At 35.5% G+C, this 22,079-nt stretch overlaps 3 protein-coding genes across 7 annotated transcripts; all 3 read left to right on the plus strand.

Moving 5' to 3' along the window:
- The first annotated feature begins 484 nt into the window (after positions 1–484).
- LOC103940732 (probable aspartyl protease At4g16563) lies at positions 485–2,231 on the plus strand. Its single transcript, XM_009350898.3, has one exon. It carries the CDS (start codon positions 519–521, stop codon positions 1,929–1,931), a length of 1,413 nt encoding a protein of 470 aa, XP_009349173.2. The 5' UTR covers positions 485–518; the 3' UTR covers positions 1,932–2,231.
- Positions 2,232–10,282: 8,051 nt separating this feature from the next.
- LOC103941554 (DCN1-like protein 4) lies at positions 10,283–10,882 on the plus strand. Its single transcript, XM_009351768.3, has one exon. The coding sequence runs from the start codon at positions 10,283–10,285 to the stop codon at positions 10,880–10,882; it is 600 nt and encodes a 199-aa protein (XP_009350043.1).
- A 2,246-nt stretch (positions 10,883–13,128) lies between these two features.
- Positions 13,129–20,965, plus strand: LOC103940696 (protein TRANSPARENT TESTA 9). 5 transcript variants are annotated; one of them, XR_007255406.1, is made up of 21 exons: positions 13,129–13,293; positions 13,928–13,979; positions 14,092–14,168; positions 14,259–14,392; positions 14,593–14,686; positions 14,820–14,877; positions 15,558–15,666; positions 15,785–15,905; positions 15,983–16,169; positions 16,490–16,761; positions 17,013–17,101; positions 17,213–17,268; positions 17,672–17,719; positions 17,861–18,001; positions 18,608–18,713; positions 19,236–19,310; positions 19,419–19,468; positions 19,580–19,730; positions 19,800–19,966; positions 20,207–20,336; positions 20,538–20,680. XR_007255406.1 is itself a non-coding variant. In XM_009350859.3 (20 exons), the coding sequence occupies exons 1-20, from the start codon at positions 13,241–13,243 to the stop codon at positions 20,817–20,819; spliced, it is 2,322 nt and encodes a 773-aa protein (XP_009349134.2). In that variant the 5' UTR covers positions 13,130–13,240; the 3' UTR covers positions 20,820–20,965. The 5 variants fall into 5 exon arrangements, 2 of the variants coding, with proteins under 2 accessions (XP_009349134.2, XP_009349153.2); XR_007255408.1 differs by having other exon boundaries at positions 19,580–19,720; XR_007255407.1 differs by lacking the exon at positions 20,207–20,336 and having other exon boundaries at positions 19,580–19,720; positions 20,538–20,677.
- Positions 20,966–22,079: the final 1,114 nt, after the last annotated feature.

Consider the following 22,079-nt stretch of genomic DNA (forward strand, 5'->3'; position numbering starts at 1 on the left):
CCTTTTTTTCTTCTTTCTTGGTTAAAGGCTTGAAGCCTTAAGGAAAGTTTAAAGTGGTGGAACTGTTTATGTGGTGGAGATTGCATTATAATCCTACATATCGTATATCGTTTTAGTTTATTGTACATGTCAATGCATATAATCATACATAAAAGCAAAGTGCCATTATATGTAGTGGCGTATCCCCAATTACATCAGCTAAGAAATTGATTTCTCTAAAAGTAAGGTTCCAGGAAAAAATGTGTAAAAACAAGGCAATTCATCGAATATATATTCAATAATTACCTTTAATCTTCAAGAGACTTCGTAATTTTTGAAAAAGAAAGATGATCATCAGCAGTTAATGCATGTAAATTTTAGTAAAGCAAAGGAAGTGGCATGTGCTGGTAATATACGTGCAAGAAAGGGTGGTTTCTGTAGCTCAAATCGAACTTGATTCTCCCTTTTTTTTACCTCCTTTTCACTATAAAGAAGCCCCACCAAAACCAAACCTTGGAAAAGTACCGTCTCTTGCTCCCATGGCAAATCTCACCTCCCTCCTCCTCTTTCTCACCACTCTCCTCTCTCTCCTGCTCCCTTCTCTCTCATATAAACTCACCATCCCTCTCTTCCCATTCCCCAAACCACCGTCCACCGATCTACTCCAATCCCTCAACTTCCATGCCGCCGCCTCCCTCTCCCGAGCCCACCACATCAAAAACCCCGAAAAATCCCCCCACCCTTCTCCCTCCACCCAAGTCCCCCTCTTCCCCCACAGCTACGGCGGATACTCCGTCTCCCTCCGCTTCGGCACGCCGCCGCAAACCACCTCCTTCATCATGGACACCGGCAGCAGTCTTGTCTGGTTCCCCTGCACCAAACACTACACTTGCTCTCAATGCCAGTTCCGAAACATCGACCCCACAAAAATCCCCACTTTCATCCCCAAACTCTCCTCCTCCAGCAAAATCGTCGGCTGCAAAAACCCCAAATGCGCTTGGATTTTCGGCCCCGAAGTCGAATCCCAATGCCCGAATTGCAACGACCCAACTCGCCAAAACTGCTCCCAAGCCTGCCCACCGTACATACTCCAGTACGGTTCCGGCATAACAGCTGGGAGTTTACTTTCCGAGTCCCTAAATTTTCCCGAGAAAATTGTCCCTGATTTTCTCGTCGGCTGCTCGTTCTTCTCCATCCGGCAGCCAGCCGGAATCGCCGGATTCGGCCGCGGAACAGAATCGCTGCCGTCCCAAATGGGGCTCTCCAAATTCTCTTACTGCTTAGTCTCCCATAAATTCGACGACACCCCACAAAGCAGCGACCTTGTTCTGTACACCGGCGGCAGCAGCGCCGACGATCCCCGAAGAAACGACACGAAAGCTCAGCGCTCGAGCTACACGCCGTTTCAGAAAAACCCAGGTCCTCCAAACTCTGCATTTCGCGAGTACTACTACGTACTGCTCAGAAAAATCATCGTGGGCAAGAAACACGTGAATATTCCGTACAAGTTTCTCGTCCCCGGAGCCGACAGCAATGGCGGGACGATCGTGGATTCCGGATCGACCTTCACGTTCATGGAGAAGCCGGTTTTCGAAGCCGTGGCGCAAGAGTTTGAGTCACAGATGGCGAATTACACGAGAGCAAAGGACTTGGAAACCAAAACGGGATTGAGACCCTGTTTCTATATTTCGAAAGAGGAGAAGTTGGACTTTCCGGAATTGGTTTTCCAGTTCAAAGGGGGTGCTAAGATGGAGCTGCCATTGACGAATTACTTTTCGCTGGTTTCGAGCTCGGGGGTTGCGTGCTTGACGATTGTTACTGATGGGGTTATTGGTCCAGAGCGTAATGGTGGACCTGCCATTATTTTGGGGAATTATCAGCAGCAGAATTTTTTTGTGGAGTATGATTTGGAGCGTGACAGGTTTGGGTTCCGGAAACAGAACTGTAAATGATGAGGCTCCGTCACATTAGACCGATTTACTTGAAACGGCTACACCGTTATTGTGACGAGAGGAAAAATAAAGGGTGCAAAACAAGTTTTTGTGCAGTGACGAGAAACGATGATGGCAAGTTGTAGAGAGGATAATAATTGTGTCTTTTTTTACATTAGTGATAGTTTTTCACGATGGAGAAGAAGTTTTAATTTGCTTTCTCGATTGCAGAAATTAAGCTTAAATTAGTGCTTCAATCAGCATTGTCAAGCTTCACATTGTTATCAATATGCATAAAGTTCTCTCTTTTGTATATGACAACTCAATCTGTTTGGAAGTGCTTTTAAAATGATTGAAATTGCTTCTGATGAAAATAATTTTAGAGTCCATCCGTAGTAAAAATGCAAATAAATCTTGAAAAAACACTTCAAATGATTCTTATAAGAAATACATAATTCTTTCGAGAAGCACTTTTAAGTATTTTTGAGACTCAAAATTATTATTTTTTAAATATTTTCAATCATTTTTAAAAAGATAATACTTGAGTACCGATTGCCACACTAACTTTACTAACATCCCAACAGTCCAATACAATAAAGACACCTTTAACTCTCCAACCAAACATTCTTCTTCTCCCTCATCCAACACTGAATCCCTCTTCTCCGGCGGCCCACCAGCAAACTATCTCTTCTCTGGTGACCCCAATCCCTCTTTCATGCGATCCACCCCAATCCCTTTCTTCTACAGCGACTGTGATCGTCGTCCTCCGTTGTGGACGACGGCGACCTGTCATCATCAATCCAGAGAGTTGATCTTACCATTTGATCTCAATTAGTTTGTGAAAGAATTTGCAATGTTTTTGCCGGTCTGGAGCGGACTGTGGGCAGCGAGAGGTAAAAGAAGGATGTTTGGTATGAAGAACTAGGGATGTTTGGTTGCTCTGAGAATTAATTCATCTTTAATCTCCAGAACTGAAGAATTAATAGGGATGATAATCCAAACCGTTATGTCTGATAATCATGGATAATCGCTCGAATTGAGCGGATTTGGATATGAAAATTTGGATATATTATGAATATAGGAAAAACCGTGAATTTTTATCGGTTATGATTTTGAACATGATTATAGGGCTCCTAATCTGAATTTGGAGATTCGTATCCATCTTCGAATCGAAACCAAATAATATATTTAATATATTATATAATAGTGTTCACCTAACCCTATACTATATTCCTTATTTATCAAATCCTATACTATATTTCTTATGCACCAAACATATCATCAATGTTTTATTCAATACTCTAAAAAATTCATTCATTGTTTTGTTTTTTAGTATTAAACGTGGCTATTTAATGACCAAATTAGTATATACTAAATTATTATGCACCAATCGAATGAGTATAATTTTTTTTTTTTTTTTTGAAAGATGAATATAACTATTAACTGATGAAAATCGATTATCCGGTGGGTATGTTATGGATAATCTCTGATGGTTAATTTGGGGTTATGAATATGATTAATTTTCGTGGTTATAAGAATCAATATAACATTTTCGTTTCCAAACCGAACCATTGCCATCCCTAAGAATTAATCATCACATGGCTATATTTAATATTTAAAAGGTTTAGAGAAAAGTAGGACTACTTCGTATTTTTCATAACAAACAATAAAATAATTACGTTAAATTCTCCTAAATTACGAGAAAGATATATGAATTTAGATGTAGAAGATGTACTACAATACTCTAGTCAATTTAATTAAATTCAAATGTACGTACCTATCTTCATTTGTAAATTAATCTGTTTTTCCCAGAATCATTTTTCTTCCTGTCACTTTCCCCTTAACTTTCTTGCCCCTTGACTCTCTGGTCAACAATCCAATTCATTACCCTAGCTTAATCTATATTTTCATGCAATTCTTAATTAACAATTAATAATATGCAAAACTACACCTTGCAATTGCAACGCTATTTTCATACCATTTATTTTAATTATGTTTAGACAAATTTTTTTTAGTGTATCGAGAACACAGTTCAATACATCAAATATAATAATACAATTAGTTAAAAACTTAAAAAAACTCAACTAATTGTATTATTACACTTAGTGTTCCAAACTGTATTTTCTGCACACTAAAAAATCTCTCATGTTTAGACAGCTAAGCATTCAAAGTTCTATTGTATTATTTCCTTTAGCAGTTCAATATTTTAATAGTACCTAATTAGGATTAAAGAAGATAGGTATGTAATTAAGCGAAACTAGGCAAGTAGAATATTGATACATGTTTAGCAGCTCCCTAGATCACCGGCAAATGCAACCTTTTCATCTTAACTCCACAGTTGGCAAATCTGTTGTTTTTTAGGTGAGAGTTTTATATTTAATCAGCTGCATATACATATATGAGCACCGTCCGACACATTTGTGAATTTCACATTACCTAAAACATGAACTTTATTAGTTGAACCAAAAACAAGACATGAACCTCATTACCCTAATGTAATTAAACCCGATTTTGATCCGAATCCGATTAAGTACTAGGGAATGAATTAAGATTTTCAATCTGATAATCTTAGCCATGTTTGGATAAGAGACTTTCAAAGTTTTAATATTAGGCTATATCGTTAAAAAAACACTACAAGAAAGAATAACCATATGAACTCTTCACACACTTCAAATTTCAACGTACATAAAGATACCTAAATTGTAACTAAGTCTAGATTCTTGATTAGATTTATTCTTAATATCTTGACGTGATGTCTAATTTTACAATCTATTAATATGAGCATTCGCTCAAAATTTATCATCTTTCTCACATAAAACATACACACGCAGTTGAATGTTACACATATAATTCATGTGCAAGCGTTTGATAATTTGAACTACTCAGGTCCCAAAAATAACCAGGCCAGGGTGGAACCCCATACTATTTATTAGGCTTAGTAACTCCTCAAGGAAGAAAACAGACGCATGGATAAGTAGCTTAGGACCACAACAATTCGAGGAAGCATAGCAGAGTGGGTCAAATTGTTTGATATATGATGAGGAGGATGACCATAGCCATCTATTTCTCATCCACTGCATGTGCTTAGTGCAGGAAGTTTTTAAAGGTCAGATTTTAAATTTCTCATACGATTTCTTCCACCGTTTTTGGTCGGTAGTCATTTTCTCAAGTGCTAATAAGAACACTACAAGACTTGGATGTAGGGGAATGATGTTATCTTTTTACCAGTAGGGGAATGGATGTTATAAACTTATAGGTCATTGCTTGGACATTTTTGGAAAATTTTGAAATTATGTTTTTTGAAGACTTCCAATTGCTTTTTCTTAGACTCTTAAAATGGAGAGGAGTTTGAACAGTGAAATGATTTTTTTTTTTTTTAATGCAACGATATATTTACACAAAGTAATGGGAGAGTAAAGTGGTATTGAACTCGTCATTCATGAATTCGAAAGTAAGAAACTCTCACTTTCAGATAAAGAGAAATATAACTAAATCGTAGTATTAAGTGGATAAAAAGTCTTTAATCGATGCAAAACTTGGGTAGTTTTAATTTGAAAAATAATTTTCAAACACCTTTTTTCTTTTTTTTTCTTCTACACACCTTTATTTATTTATTTTATTGATTTTGCTCCGGCTTATTCAATCTGAAATGGTAAAAAATAAATAAGAGTATCTAGGGAGGAGAAAGTGAGGGTGTGAAAATTGCTCCCCTTCAAATTTCCTCTAGATTTTTCTAAGAAATTGTAAAATGCAGCTAGCTGGACACCTAACCAATAAAGAGGGATTTCCTTAGTATGATTTCAAGGAAATAATGTTATGAACATAGTGGTTAAGGTTAAACCTTATTCATGTGGGGAAGGTCCTACTTCAGCTGCTAGCTAGAATACATAAAATTATGGCAGAGAAAAAATCCCATCCCGTAGAAAAATACCAAAGTGAAAAATAAGTCCCGTAAGAATACAAAAATTAGGTTTTTGTTCAACTTGTCGTGGTGGATAAGTGAGATATTTGAAGATTGGAAAGACATGCACGTGATTCAAAAAGAACAAAAGAAATGAGTCACCAAATAAGGACCCGACCTGTGGTTTGCTTTTGGAATCTCCACTCACCAACCATTATTTGCCAAGAGAAGTGTTTTGTGGGGTGCTTTAGTACTGCTTGCTAGGCATATGGCATGTTCGATCACCTTCTCATGACAAGAAAGGACGGTTTGATCCAATAATTAATCTTTTTTAGCTTGTCTCATCGCATCAGTCAAACTTCATGTAATAGTTATAGGCTGGCCTGCATAATCAAACTTACTCTGAATTGTAATTGAATTATGTTTTACGTAATTGTCGTTTGATCGATTCATGTATGCATGCGTATAGAAATTGACGTACGTTGACGTAGATAAAATCAAAATACCTAACTCAAAATTAATTTAACAAAAAAATAGAAAGTAAAACAACATAATATTGCGTTGGGTACCTTATACGTTATATACAATTTACAAGACTTTACTTTCCTAATGTAAAATAATTCACAGAATCTTGGACAAAAAAGTTTTCTTCTAACCGGCGCTCGTGATGTACAAAAGAACAACCTAGCTATGGCATTAGTTCCTTACAATTTTGTCACGTGATATATTGGGACCCGGATGCTGCATGTTTGCAGTGACTATTTAAATAAGTTGGAGCTATACGGTTGAACTCACAGAAATATCATAGAAGTTACCTATATATATACAAAGATATTTGTTTTATCCAAATTAGTATCTTGGCTTTCAATGGTGTATGAGAAACTACTGTATGTTAGTAGAACACAACGATGTGGTATTAATATTATATTTTAGAATACAAACGCATTTTCACTCATATGATAAAGTATGCGTGAATTAATTAGTAACATCACATAACAAAATTGTAGTATCCTACTAAATAAATTTTTTGCTACTTGGGATGAAACCGGATTGTACATTTTTCCCCAGACTTTTTGACCAGATAAAATAAAAAAGATCTTGACCTTCCATTGTTCGTACATACCATATACCATAACATGGTAGAGTTTTCGCGTTTCATTTATACAGGCTAGAAAAGTAGCAAAGGTTATATAAACTTCTTGTTCCTGATTATGCATGATTAGACCATCTCCAACTTTTGGAGTAAAACCTAAAATTTTTAGCCCAGAAAATTTAGGTTTTAACCCAAAAACAGTTTTTCTATTCCAACCCTTCTAACCTAAATTTTTTAGCTCGAGGTTATTAAAGAATAGATTTGGGCTAATTTTTATTTAAAAAAAAATTATGTACACTATACTAATTTAATTTTATGAATATTTTAATCTAAAAATATTTAGATTCTGATAAATAGTGAAAAATTACTAAATTTGGGTGAATTTTGAGTTAAATAATTTTTTTTAATTATTTTAACCGTTAGATTTAAATTTGACATGTTAGATCTTTTTTTATACTGTTGGATTTGATCATATTAGATATTAGCTGTTGAATTTAATGAAATTATAAATATAAAACAAAAATATTAACTAAATTAAATGTGGACCGTTGGATAACCAACGGTCCGTTTGAATTTCAGCCGTTGATCATCCAAAAGAGCTGTTGGCTCACTTTTCTTAGTCGACATTTACTGGACACCCACATGGGGTGGGGCTGCCCTTTGTAGCAATGATAAATGTTGGAGTGCGTCCTTCATGTGGCGCGATTGGTTTTGGGCGCTTGTCGTCCAACTCCCTCTCTTCCACTCTCACATGTGAGCTTCATCACTAACCTTGGGCTAAATCTTTACCTAAATTTGGCTTTTTTTTTGAGTTTTAAGACTTAACCCTATTTTAGAACAAGGGTTGGAATGATTTTTTATTTTATTTGGGGGGGGGGGGGGGGGTGTGGGGGTGTAAGTGGAATAGAAGGGAAAATTTAGAACTTACTCCAAGGGTTGAAGTTGGTCTTATAGTTTAGGTAAGAAGGTAATTTGAGCAGGCCGTGAAGGACGGGTGAGGTTTGAGTAAGTTTTATACTTAATTGTCGAGAAGGAAATCATGAAAATGATGGCGAATGTTGACCATCTTATGTTTTAATGTTTTGCTTAATCAAGGTGATATAGTACATTTATGTTCCTCATGCATATTTGGCATAATATACCAAAAAGAAATGCCAAAGGTGCATGATAGCGCTGTTATTGGGAAGGGAAGCCACTCACTAGTGCGTCTTACTCAGGGTGCTCTTTGCTAGGTCAATTCAAGCTCCAACCGAATCTTGATTGTAGTCGAAAGATTTTAGTTAGTTATCTCAATCATAAAATGATAAACTGAGGAAACAAATCTTTCAATAACAAAAACGGGGACATAACAAATCTGATCGTAGCTAGAGAGCGGTCCTTTTCAAACCACACTAATTGGCCTTTTATAGTCTATTTGGACGAGTGATTTCCAAGTAATATGTAAGCTACATTACTAAGAAATGCTTCACAATACATTAGATAAAGGCATATAAATTAGTCAATGCAAAGAATTAAGAGAAATTTGTAAATGACTATGTGAAAGGAGTCATTTGTGCCTCGTTTTTTTTTTTTTTTTTTTTTAATTTTTATAGAAAGAGTCATTTGAATTCCTTAGTTTATTGGCTTTGTGATGTTCACTAATACATTTTCGATCTCTATCTAATATCCTGTAATGCATATTTCTTACTAATTTTAACTTAAAACTTCTTATACTAAAAAATCCCTTGTCCAGACACTCTCCTCAAAGAAAAGAAAGGATATTGCACATGCACAAACTTTTTTTGAGGTGAGACTCAGAGAGCATGAACTCAATGGGTCACCAGATTCACTATCCAAGGTCGGGCAAAGTGTTAAAGTCCAAGTTTAAGACTCTCCCAACTAAAAGGGTCAGGCTAAAACAAAGCCCATTGGGGTCCCGGCCAGGCTGCGAACTTTTTGATGCCCATGAACAACCAATGTACGGAATTAGAATTTTTTTTCTTCCGTTGTAAATGGATCTAATGATTGAGTGTTACAAATTCACTTATATTAAAGTACGAGTTTGTGATAACATAGATGACGGTATGAATGTGTTCACCTCTAACTAAAGTATAGATGAACCCAAAATCAACATCAAACAAACGAGTAGAAAAGTATGAATAATGCTTGTGTTCCGCCATGGCAGTTCAAGTTTTTACATCTATGATTAATGCATCTTCACCATACAAATATTATAATCTGAACCGTTCATTCTCTTTATCATCATCTAAAGAGCATATTTGCAAAAAATCCTCATAATGAACCGTTCATTTTTTTTACGCATATGAAGAACTAAAAGATCTCCAAATTGAACGAGTTTTTCCATATATGATCTTTATATGATGAAAAGAGAATGAACGGTTCGAATTGTGATGTTTGTATGGTAGAAGTACATTAATCATAGGTGGATGAAGAAAGTTGAGGTTCTACTATAAAACCAATTGGCAATATGGAGAGTAGCCCAACCTCTTATAAGCCCATGCAAAGTCATTCCTCCCATCAATGTATGACTTATTTTCAACATGCCCCCTCACGTGTGGTGAATTTTTGAGCCTAACATGTGGATAACACAACGGGGTGACGTGAAGCACATGTGGCCATTTGCCTTCACACGTGGAATAACCTGCTCTGATACCATGAAGAAAGTTGAGGTTCCACCATAAAACCAATTGGCAATATATGAAGTAGCCCAACCTCTTATAAGCCCATACAAGGTCCATTCTCCTATCAAAGTAGGATTCATTTTTAACAGAAGACAAGACACAAGCACTATCCGAAAATATATTGGTGTACGTGAATCCAAATTAGAATAAGAATGTAGTTATATCTTTATATGTTATTTCCTTGGTATGATTTTATTTCCTAGTCTAAAAGATATATTTGTGTACGTGAGTTCAATTTGTTTTTTTAGTACATCGATATATTTTTACACTAAGGGGGAGGGGGAATTCAATTAACCCACACAATGGATAACCTAATTTGATATCGAATTCGCTATCTACGAGATTCAAACTTAATACCTATCATTCCCAAGTGAAGAAAAATATCACTATACCATAATATTGAGTGGCTACGTGAGTCCAAATTAGAATAAGAATATAATATATATTATATATTTTATTTCCTTGTAGGATTTTGTTTCCTAGTCTAAAAGATATATTGGTGTACGCGAGTCCGAATTAGAATAAGAATGTAATTACATCTTTCTATTTGATTTCCTTGTAGGTTTTTGTTTCCTATTCTAAATGGATTAGGAATTACTGTTTTCCTTGCCCTACAAGGAATGATTGTATCCTTATAATTATGTGCACTCCACAAGGAGATCAAAGAACATTACTGAAAAATTCCTATAAGCTCGACATGGGACGCAACGCCAAACGGGTTGATACCGCCTTTAATTCATACGCGAATGCGTCTTCTGGTTTGATCGAGCCAGAGGGGATCGAACGTCTTTGTTCAGATATCGAAGTTGAACACACAGACGTAAGGATGTTGATGCTTGCATGGAAGATGAAAGCCGAAAAACAGGGATACTTTACCCTAGAAGAATGGCAAGAAGGATTTAAAACCCTAAAGATAAACAAAGTAAATAAATTAAACAATGCACTCGCAGAGCTGGAGAAAACGGTCAAGGGGGAGCCATCAGACTTCATGGATTTCTTTTCCTACGCATTCATATATTGCTTGACGGAGGAGAAACAGAAGGGCATAGATCTAGACATGATGTGCGAGTTGTTAAATATTGTTTTGGGATGCCAATATCCAGCGCAGGTTGAGTTATTTACTCAGTATCTGAAGATTCAGAGTGATTACAAAGTCATAAGCATGGATCAGTGGATGGGTTTTTACCGGTTTTGCGATTCGATAAGTTTTCCAGATCTTAGCAACTACGATCCTGAACTTGCATGGCCTTCGATCCTTGACGATTTTGTTGAATGGATACGAGAAAAGCAGGCGTAGAGCTAACTGATCGTTTTCGGATATGGCCAGGCCACTACCATGGCCGATAGTTTTGCAGCGCGGTCGGACAAAAACAATCAAATGGCCTTGGGAATTTCTTTCTTCCTTTTCTTTTCTTGCAAATATGAAAAGCTTCCTCAAAGTGCTCACTTTTGGAGTTGTATGTTTGTGATATGAATTTGGTACAGAAAGTTTTGTTGAATGTTATTGCAGCTTCCATAGTTATCCAAATTTATGAATTTGGTTCAAATGAAGAAAAACTGAAAAAAAAAAAAAAAAATTCAACTTCGAAAATTCCTAAACCGAATTAAATTGCCTATTTATAGTTTGGTTATATATCAAAATCAATCATCTAACACTAATAACCAATTATAATCCCTCAAAATATGTTGTATTCAATTGGTTTAGTGAGAGATTTTAATTGTTTTTACAAATCCTATTTAATCAGGATTTTAAGTAATTCTCTGAAAGTTTTAGGTGTATTCAATTTGAATTTTAAAGAAGTTTATAACATTACCGGTGTATATTTAATTAGAAATTGATTTTTAAAGTATTTTAAAAAGTGGGGAATTTGAAGGAGTTGGAGAGATTTCGTAGTATATTTAAGCCTCTCTAATTTCACCTCCCTTGAGAATTGAGACAATTCACTCAAAATTTTACTTAGAAGGGTATAGTCAAATTAGGATTTGATAGCATTTTAATGAATTTTAAAATCTGGGTATATTCAATTAGGATTTTAAAAGATTTTGAAATTAGAGTGTAGTCAAATTAGGATTTTAGAGGATTTTAAAGAATACATCGAAATAGAGGATAGTCGATTAAGATTTTAAATGAGTCTGCAGATGTCTAGGATTAATGAAATTACTAACGATTTGCTAGGATTTTGATGAGTGATGAATTCTAATGGACTTGAGGGTGTGTGGTATAAATACCAAATGCTATCAAGAATCCAACCCTTCCCCTCAGATTTCTTTTCACGCCAGACGAACAGTCTTCTCCATTTGAGAGGACCTGCTGTGAACTCAGCCGTTTTGGACTTCCATGGCTGATCGTAAAATCTTTGCAGGCATGAGAAGATGTCCCAGCACCACCAATATATTTTTTCTTTCTTCACCGACTGCCCAAACATCTCACGTAAATTCCCTTGCTGACGCTTCCTTTCCCTCCAACTACTTCCTATCTCTGTTGTACTTTTATTTGCAGAAGACACCTTTTTCAATTCTGCTTTGGTGCCTTTGAAATGTCACCATTCATTGTTAAAACCAACCAACGTCACTCTCGAAAGACATATTCTTTGGCTTGGGTTGGATCAATTCCTCCAACCCGTATACATTCTAAACGTTATTAATTTGTGCTATTACTTCGGTATGAAAATATGCAATTAACTAGTCCCTGGATTGAGGACTGTGATTTCAGACGGTGTAGTAGAATTCACATAACAATTAGGGTTTCAATTGCAGTGAATTGGAAAGGTTAATCTCAACCACATGGTTTCATTAAAAATTATACCACAGCTTTGCGTGTGATTTCTAATTTTTTTAAAATCATAAGAAATCTAAGAAAGAATCCATACAAATCCATATAAATCTATAATAGAAATCCACATAAATTTGTCAAAATCCATATGGAATTGTAAAGTCCATTAAAATCCTTTAAAATCTGTCACCTAAAAAAAATCCATTAAAATCCTTTGAAATTCACATTGACTACACCTCCATTAAGAATATTTAGAAATCAATTAAACTCTATCAAAATTCATGAATTTATAAATCAACTAAAATTTCTCAAAATCTCAATTGAATATACCTCGTAAATGTACCTCCATTATAATCTTACAATTTAGGTGATGAGATTACTTTAATACCTTAAATGAACTTATTCATTTGTTTGCTCTACTAATTTGAGACCTAAATCAAAACAATTTGAATTGTTATGTTACGGTGATTCATTATGTAATAAAAGGATTCGAGACCTAAATCAAATTAAATAGAGAACTCAAAGTGAAAAATAATTTATATTAAACGAGTTTATTATTAATACGATAAAGAAAACTTTTACACTAAAACACATTCTAAGGACGAAACGCCCTGTTATAATTAAACCAGTAATCATGTAAGATCGTTCTACTAAGAAGTGAGCGTGGAGAACACGTGTAGTATTTTGTTTAGGGAATGTGAAAGGAACGTTGACAGTTAGTTGTGCCCCCCAACCAAACAGCCAACGACAACGAACAACAACGCCCATCTCCAACCTTCCTTCCCTTCCCTTTGTGCCAAAATACCAAAAATACAGCTCTCCGAGCCGTCTTCGGTTTGATCGCTCAGGTCAGTCAGTCTCTTAACCGCCGCCGCCGTCACCATGTGGCGCTCTCTCTGGCGCTCCATCGACCGCTTCTCGCTCCAGTACTTCAAGTAAGTTCCCTCGTTTTCCTCTCCAATTTTTCAACTTCTGCATTCACTCCCAATTTCATAAATTAGGTTTTTCATAAATTAGGGGTTTACAACTTGTTAGACTAGTCCGTCATTTATTATAAACAATTGTTAGTAAATTTGAGTAAGAGTAATCAAAATAGTCGAATTTGGGCTCTTTCAGTTGAACTAAATTGAGAGCTATGGTATATGGGAAATAAATCTTGGATGTTAGTAATTTGATGTATATTTGAAGGAATAAAGAGTGGTGGGTGAATTTTAATATAGATACTTGTCCTCTAACCAGATTCAGAACTTGATTTTTGGAAGTGTGGAGGTAATGCCTACATTGTATCATATGATAGATTGAGGGCTTAGAGGGTGAATTTTAGTTACTCGTTCGGTGACCAATTTAAAAACCCGATTTCTGGAAATGTAGAGGTAAGGGGTAACAATGTCTACAGTGTATCTACGATTTAGTAGTAAAATGAAGTTTTGCCCAGAGAGTGTATCTCATTGTTTCATTTTTATTGTATATTTGAAGAAAATGTGGAACAGTTGATTTATAGGTATCCTCATCGTATAATCATCATCAAGTATTTATAATAATACTTCTTTTTTCTTTTTATGGATACAGGTACGTAATCAATGAACTGCGGGAGATCAAAGTTGTGGACGGGCATAATAGGGTAACTTTCGTTTGACTCTTCTATAAGTTCATTTAATTTAATTTAAAGCATCAACCTTTTTCTTCCCTTTAACTCATACATCTCTCTTTTTCCTTTTCCAACTCTCGAACAGGAATTAATCATAGATTTACTACAGTCCATTGTGGAGCTAGTTACTTATGGAGATAGACAAGACCCATTAATTTTTGAGTATGAACTGTTGTTCATGGTAAAGTTTCTATATGGGCACGCTTTTTTTTCTTGTTCATGTTCTAATTGTTATTTATAATTTATATGCAGATATTTTATGGAATACCAAGTTTTAGCAGAATTTGTGCGTGTGCTAAAGATCAGTAGAAATTCAAGAATTGAGGCACCGTTGCTTCAGTATCTGAGTATAATGATTCAAAACATGAATAGTGACCATTCAATTTGTAAGATTCTAAATGCAAATCAATATTTACATTTACTCCTTCAATTTTTAGTTTACTGAAGATTTGGTAGCTGCAACCATGATGGAAAATCAGTTCTAATATGCCTTCTCCTGTTTTTCTATTTTTGTCTTTCACCAATTGTGTCATTGGTTAAGCTTATTGCTTGTACTTATTAGTGATCTATGGTTTTTCTGTTGCAGATTATTGTTTTAGCAACGACTACATCAACAATATTATAGGACATAAGTTCGAATTTGGAGGAGATCTAGCATTATATTACGTTTCCTTTTTGAGGTCTCTCTCTCTCTCTCTCTCTCTCTCTCTCTATGTATTTAACTCGACATTTGCGATGCAGTGTAAGCTTGATGTTGTCATTACTTGTGAAGTTTATTATTCTTGTCTAACTCCCTTGTTTCTATCTCCTCAGAGCAGTTGGCAATAAGTTAAACAAAGATACACTTTGCCTTCTTCTGAAGGTTCATGGGGTAAGTTAGAGTTTATTGTGTAAATTTTTGGTACCATTCATAATTTACTTGTTAGATGCAGTTCTGTTTGCAATGGCAGTCGAAATTGTATTTGTATCCTGCATACCATTGGTAATGGATGTGAAAACGTTGTTTAAAGTACACTTTCAGTGGGATCATACTATATTTAAGAACCAATAGCTATAAATGTTTGGTTTTCGGCCTCAAGGTTGAGCCTGTTAGACTACAGCATGTAGGTCGCTTCATGTGTCCCATGTTCTCATTTTCTGTTCTCAAGTGGTTTCAGGCAGGGCCATCAAGGATTGGTCCAGTCCTTTTTCTCAGTTCTCATTGTCATGTGTGGACTCTGGAGAACTGTAATGCATTTCCTCTTTTTGGGGTCTTATCTGTTATTTTCATCATCATCTAGGCTCGAGTGATATGTTTTCATTTTTTTTAATTTTTTTAATTTATGTTGTTTTTGTAAGGGCAGAAGCAATAATGAGTTACAAGAAATGACATTCACTGTTTCATACCTTGATCAATAATTAAAAGATGGTCACTACTTTGTTGCTGCATTTATTTAGTGTGCTGTTAAATTGTTTTTGGCATTTAGAAAGTGTGGGAACTTTACTAAGTGTGCATGTCTGATATGCATGACCCATAATTAATTTTCATTTCCATGTGTCCTTTAATCACAGGATGCTGTAGTTTCATTTCCTCTGTATAATGAGGCTCTCAAATTTGCCCACCATGGGGATACGATGATTCGGACAGCTATACGTGCGTTAACTCTCAGTATATATAATGGTATACTGTTATTATCTCTCTTTTTTCCCCTTTCCTAACCTGCTAACAGAAGAGACTCATGAAATTTGGTTGCAATTACATTTTCCATAATTTTAAACAGTATTTTTTGGTTGTGCAGTTAGTGATGATATGGTTTATCAATATATAACAACTCCTCCCGTCTCGAAGTATTTCTCAGATTTGGTTTCAAGCTTAAGCAAGCAGTTCTTTCATCTAGATTCCCTGGTCCATGATGCAGAGTATGTGTACTTCAATTTGGTAAAACAAGATTCAGGTACTTTGTATATGCAAAACTGAATGGTTAATATTGATGCAGGATGCGTACAAGTCAAAAGAAAGAAGAAATACTTCTGGAAACTGATAAGATAGTCGATGATCTGTATTACTTGAAGGACATGCTTGGTATAGGCGAATCTCGTTTGAGTAGAGTAGTAACTGAAAATCTTCTCAGAATATTAATCTTTCCCATATTACTCCCATTACTGCAGATAGGGCAGAGTAATGTAAGATGTTCTTCCTCGTATCCGCTTCATTCACATTCTTATCTCCTTCATGAGAAGGAAGATAGTTCCTATTGGAAAACCTAGAATTGTGTACTTTACATTTGGGAAATGATTTCTGCACATCCTTTTTCACCTCCTGCACACCCCTCTTTTTGAAACCAATTAATATATGTTGAAAAGTAATCACAAAAAACGCGATCAAGCATCGCTAACTCAATGTTAAGCTGCATTTGTTGTAATGTACATACTACATAGTGCTATTCGCAATGATATACTTTTCCTTTATGCTGTATTCATTCAGCATTTCATTTATGATCCAGGGCTCAAATCTATCTGCTGTTACGTCTTTCTATACTGTTTCTCGTCTTCTTCAAGTCATTGGTGGAAAGGGTATGTTCAACTCTGTCGCCGAAGTAATTTTATATCCTGATATGACTTCAAGTGTGAGAGATGCTGTTCAAAGGGACTCAACTAAGAGCAATGGTCATGCTGAATCTCTATTGAGTGAAATGGGAAACATAGTATCTTCTAGTCCTGAGACTGAAGGAGCAGAAAACACTAGCCTCCCTACTGATACTGTCTCTATTAAAAGGTTGTTAAATTTCTGTTTTAGTTCTTATAAGCTCCTCTCCAGAAAAAAGAGAGCAAAGAAATGAGAGAAATGTAGTTTCCTTCTCATTATTTTTGGCAGGGGTACTCGAATGATAAGACTAAAAAACCAATGCGTTCGCATTTCACTAAGTTAGTTAACAGGTCATTTAATGATTTCTTATATCAAAGAATGATAACAATTGATAATTCTTACATACATTTTGACTATTATGAATTGTTTTCCTGGTGCAGGAGTGGAATACTAGCACATATTTTCTCCGAGAATCATAGTCTATTGCTAGCATCACTATTCTTGTTGTTTGTTTTAGCAGAAACAAAAGGTACTACTTTAGAATCTGGTGTTGTACAGAAGACATAACTTCAATGCATCAGTCTGATTGCCTTTTTGGAACTGACTGAGTTCGTTCATATCTTGTATTTTCTTGATGCAGATCTTCATCCTTTGCTGGCTCAAATGATTGGATTAAGTGGAATGCATGATATGATTGTGAGTTAGTAACTTCAATTTTTTCAATGTACATTTTCTATTTTCTGTAATTTGCAGCTGGTAATAAGTGAGGACTTAGTCTGCCGACTAATAAAAGCAAGTTACTGTATAATAGTTCTTTGTATGATGGTGATTAATCCTTATGTCTATCTGTCTCTTGAAGCTGTATTTCTTATTCTGCGCATTATGTATTTGTTGTTGCATTTAAAGACCATTACATTGATTTTCATTTTTCAAGTTTTGAAACTTCTTGACAACCATTTCTCCTGTTTATGCATACCTTACTTGACATTTTTGTTTGAATGTTCTGCATTTACTAGTCTTGTATATGCAATTTGAAGATTCATTTTACTTCCTTCCACCGTCTTGAAACAATCTATTGACAAATTTTATTTCCCGACAGGATGTGGATAAAAATATTGGAAATCTCCTAGGGAAGCATATGGATCAGGTACAGTGACTTTTTGATAATTATTGTTTATTTACATAATATATCTCTATTTGTTAGTCATTTTGGGTCAGCAATTTAACCATTTAAAATTGGACCCTTGTGGCTTTCAGTGTCATGATGAACTGAATTTTCATTTTACAGATATTAAATGCATTATTGAAGGTTTTAGCAAGTCAACCACCTTACTCTATACTAATCCAATGGCATACAGGGTGGTTCTTGCGGAAGCTTTTGATTTGTCATGGAAAAGGGCTTAGTCATCGTAACTTCCAGCTATTCAATGTAAGGATCTAACTGATTTGGTAGAAGCACTTGTATATAAAATGAAATGGATAATGATTCTTGTTCACTATATTTTGGTTATGTTTTTTGATACCTTCTTAGTTTTTCATTTTTTCTTGGTAAGACTGAAAATGACCGGTAATTGGTTGAAGCTCCGAGTTTGAAGTAGCTCATACTTCGAAATTAGAAAACTTGAGGTTGAGCTTTCTAAATCCAGAGGAGATAATGATGGATATTTTTTAAAATCCTTGAGAAGGAATAGTACCACATCAACCTTCCCAGGGCCTAGCTTTGGAATACCACACTGTATGGTGGGAACCGTGGGATTGTCTATAGGTTTCAAAGTAAAAAGTTTGACAGATGGTAAATTGGGGTTACAGATAAATAGGTCTGTTGGTTTGAAATTCATATCTGCCTGGGCGCTATGTAGCTAATAAACGTAAATAGAGTTTGAAGAATGCTGTCTGACCTTTCTGAGGTAAGATTGAAAAGCAAGCCTGAAGTACACATTTATTTTTTCTTATGATCTAGTAGTCTATGATGTGATACGGTGTAAATCTGTCTCATACTTTCTAAAGTTTTATATTTTCTAGTTTATGTGGACAGATGTCATATCAGCGGTCCCGTGAATGTCTTCAGAAAGAGCTTGATGGATGCTGGTTTGATCATATCCCAGAGGCTTTCAGGAACGAATGGGCAAAATGTAAAGCAGGTAGGAGGTGATATGGTTTCTTTTATGGATGGTGGTGGTAATTTAGTTCCATTGTTCCCAAAAGATTAAGCTGTTAGGATATAGACCAACATTTTTCATATTATACCATCTCTTCCTACTGAAATCCACATGGGTACCAATATAATTTGTGAGCTTGTAGTTGCAAGGGTTCGCACTCAAGATCTCGTGATATTATTCCATAATTTTTTTTTTTGTCTCAAACACTATTGACAAAAGCTTAAACTATTAAGATGTACGCTAAAAATCATTTTATACTCTTAAAAAATCTCTCTCATGTGTGGAGATCATTATAAGTTCAGGAGATCATTATAAGTTCAGAGGTTGAAATAGCCGGATATGAATTCTGAATTAAAAATATCTCTCTCATATCATGTGAAGCTTCAGTTGTTAGCATGTGTCAATAATTATTTCAGATTCCAATGTAGGGCAAAAAACAACTTGATTTGATATGGAATATGGAACTACTTACTAAATTCAGTTTATCTATTTTCAAATGTACAGCTCTCGAGGAATCATCCCAGTGTAAAGATCCTCTTTTTCTCCTAGAACTTGACGTTAGCCAACAAACTACAGATGGTACATAATTTCTTCGAATTATTTAAAAAATTTCTTTATGGTTTTGTACTTTTGTTGTCGTAAAGCTTCAGAAAAGGGTTTAGATGATAGAGAAGTATGATATTGCAGGTGATGCAACTTCATACTTTGCTTGGCAAAGGATGGTTGACGATGTGAAGGTAATCCTCATTATTAGTATCAATTTGAACATCTCTTGTAATATTGTACTAGTAATCTCCTCCTATTTTTATGTTGATTTCTCGTTGAAGGTTCCCTTGGTGTAATTTTAGGTTTTTATTCTACATCTTCAACTTAAATCAACTATTTTCAAAGGGGAATTGCTTGACCAACCCTTGCTGGACAGCAGTGCGTTTGCTGATTCAAGTGATACACATGCTTCAGATGGTTCATCCGCAAGCTTTGGGTCGGAGGTTGCTTTAAGTGGGTATTGTTCAATAGTTGAATGATCTGTGTATATTTTATATTCTCACTTCCTTCAAATTTTTGCAGTATCCGGAATTCCATGTACAATTGCATTTTCTAACGCTGGCATCAGGGATATCTACCTGATACCCGTGTCAAGGAAAACATCTGGAAAAGTGATTCTTGCAGAGAAGCATCCTTTCCGTAGTCAACGTGGAATTGTACTTGCTATTGCGCCATTGGCTGGTTTAATTGTAAGTCCAAAAATAGTATATGCTTGCTTCTTGTCCTGGCCATGTTTGGTATATCAACATCAAGTTCAACTCTGAAATTCTTGACTTTAGCGTGAGAGGTCAATTAAACTGATTAGTTATGATTCTCACATTGATCAATTGTGTCAATTAGGCTTATGGTTATGGCCGGTGTTCTTGATGGTCTTGCGCTCTGCTAGATTAGAGTCCAATTGTTATATTGAAGAGTTGTTTATGATACAGGCTTGAAATACAGTTGTGCAAAGCCTTTTCTATTTTTTGGGAAACGAGTTTTTTGAGTTTCATACGAACAAAAGACAATATAGTGTTACAAAGAGGCTCACAGTCTGACAGTCGATGAATTGGCGACAAGGTATCCTTTTATTTTTTAAAAGGTCAATTGCAGTTAGAAGTGAGAATTATTTGGCTTTAGGGTTTATAGGGTCTGTTTAGAAGTGGGAAAGAACAGATGAGGAAAAAGATATGTTAGTAACTTTGGATTATTGTATCTTTACTGTTTTTCTTGTCCTTGCTATTTTTCTAACTAGTTAATCTGGTTTCTCACTTGAAACAGCCAAAAATAGACGAGGATCATCCGACATGGTTGCATCTTCAGATAAGAGAGTTTGAACCAAAACTCCATAAAAGTAAAGTTAAGGGCCATCGTTCGGGGATGTCCAATCATGTGGCTGATGGGAGATGGACACTTGGTTTTCCGAATGCCAAGGCTTGCGAAGCTGCTCGATTGTCAATACTTGAGGAAACGAGGAAGCAGAGATCCTCTGTCGAGAGCGTACTTGCTCCTCTCCTGCAGAATACTTGTCATGGAAATTTATCAGAGAGCGAAGACGAGTGAAGCTTTTATTTGCTGTTGTAAGTTAGCATGCCAACAATCTCAGCTGAGTTCTGTCTTTCATCTCACCTTCTTTCAAAATTTGTTACTGTCACATAAAAGGGTTGTATTTACAGTAGTTGTTTATAATAATAGATCAGTACTGATCACCGAATGTGTTAGAAATTGAGAGCTAAAATGGCTTTCAGATAACCATAAGCGCTTTTTGTTACTATTAATATCGTCGACTATCTTCATCCTGGATGATTAAGAAATTAATCATCTTTGTTCTTCCATGTTAACGCACAAAGAATCTTTTAGCCGCGATTGTTTTTCTCTCTTTTTTTATTTTTCATCGTCATTTTAAACACAATCTTTTCTGATTGATACTGATAAATGGTAGGGGAACGCAAACGATTAATGATAAAACAATTTGTTTGATACACTACTAGTATTGCCAAGAAACAAAAAGATTAGCATTTGGTTCATGCAAGTGCTGGTGGTTACAACCTTTTTCTTCAACCCTGTGCTTCTCAGGTTCAAACCATTTTCCATTCCCTTTTCCTAGAGTAGTTAAGAGTAAAAATATCGTTTGTATTTAGAAAAGAAAAAAACATTTTGTTCGCATGTTCTAAAGTCTGACTTGGGTTTGCCACTTTAATATAACGGTTAATGTTGTTATTCTTCACTTACAAGTGAGAGGCTTTAGGTTCGAATCTTGTAGATGATGAGTCCAATACCTATTTAATATGACCAGCCTCTTATGTAGCTAATCCTGAGTCTTCTCTCCTAGCATAAATATATCGTTGTATCAATTAAAAAAAATTTACTTTGGTTTGATTTGTAATTAGAAGCAAAAACATCCACCTAAACGTGAAAAACATATTTAGAAATGGACGTAATTGTTTTGCAATACATCTACATAATAGTTTCTTAAAAACAATGTTCGTGTCTATATATTGGAGTAGGAGAGATTTGAGCTTGAGACATTTCTTAAAATTGGCAAAGTAACTTGCTCCAGTTGAATGCAGGCCTAGCTAATCAGAATACCAAAATGTAAATCGCTGCAATCAAGTGCAGGAAAATCCGTGCTTTAAGTGATCACAACTCAACTGGACACCACTCATCTGAGGCAAATTAAGTGCACCAAAAGCTCGTGCTTTGAAAGCTTGTGCTTCAGTGCGGTCCTTGTTCTTTCACAGTAAAAAACTGATCAGCAACCTGCAGCTGAGTACGTACAGCACAACCATCTGCAAATTGAAGCACGAGTGTTCATCATATAGC

This window comes from the organism of the source record quoted next, unplaced genomic scaffold (assembly GCF_019419815.1).
Source record: "Pyrus x bretschneideri cultivar Hongxiangsu unplaced genomic scaffold, Pyrus_bretschneideri_v1 Contig9, whole genome shotgun sequence".
NCBI classification, from domain to species: Eukaryota; Viridiplantae; Streptophyta; class Magnoliopsida; order Rosales; family Rosaceae; genus Pyrus; species Pyrus x bretschneideri.

Excerpts from the sequence above, each read along its gene's own strand:
- LOC103940732 (XM_009350898.3), top strand. The coding sequence starts at position 519 with ATGGCAAATCTCACCTCCCTCCTCCTCTTTCTCACCACTCTCCTCTCT.
- LOC103941554 (XM_009351768.3), top strand. The coding sequence starts at position 10,283 with ATGGGACGCAACGCCAAACGGGTTGATACCGCCTTTAATTCATACGCG.
- LOC103940696 (XM_009350859.3), top strand. The coding sequence starts at position 13,241 with ATGTGGCGCTCTCTCTGGCGCTCCATCGACCGCTTCTCGCTCCAGTAC. Across the intron at positions 15,906-15,982 it reads TCCCTGGTCCATGATGCAGA|GATGCGTACAAGTCAAAAGA; the intron begins GTATGTGTACTT and ends ATATTGATGCAG. Across the intron at positions 16,170-16,489 it reads TGCAGATAGGGCAGAGTAAT|GGCTCAAATCTATCTGCTGT; the intron begins GTAAGATGTTCT and ends TTTATGATCCAG.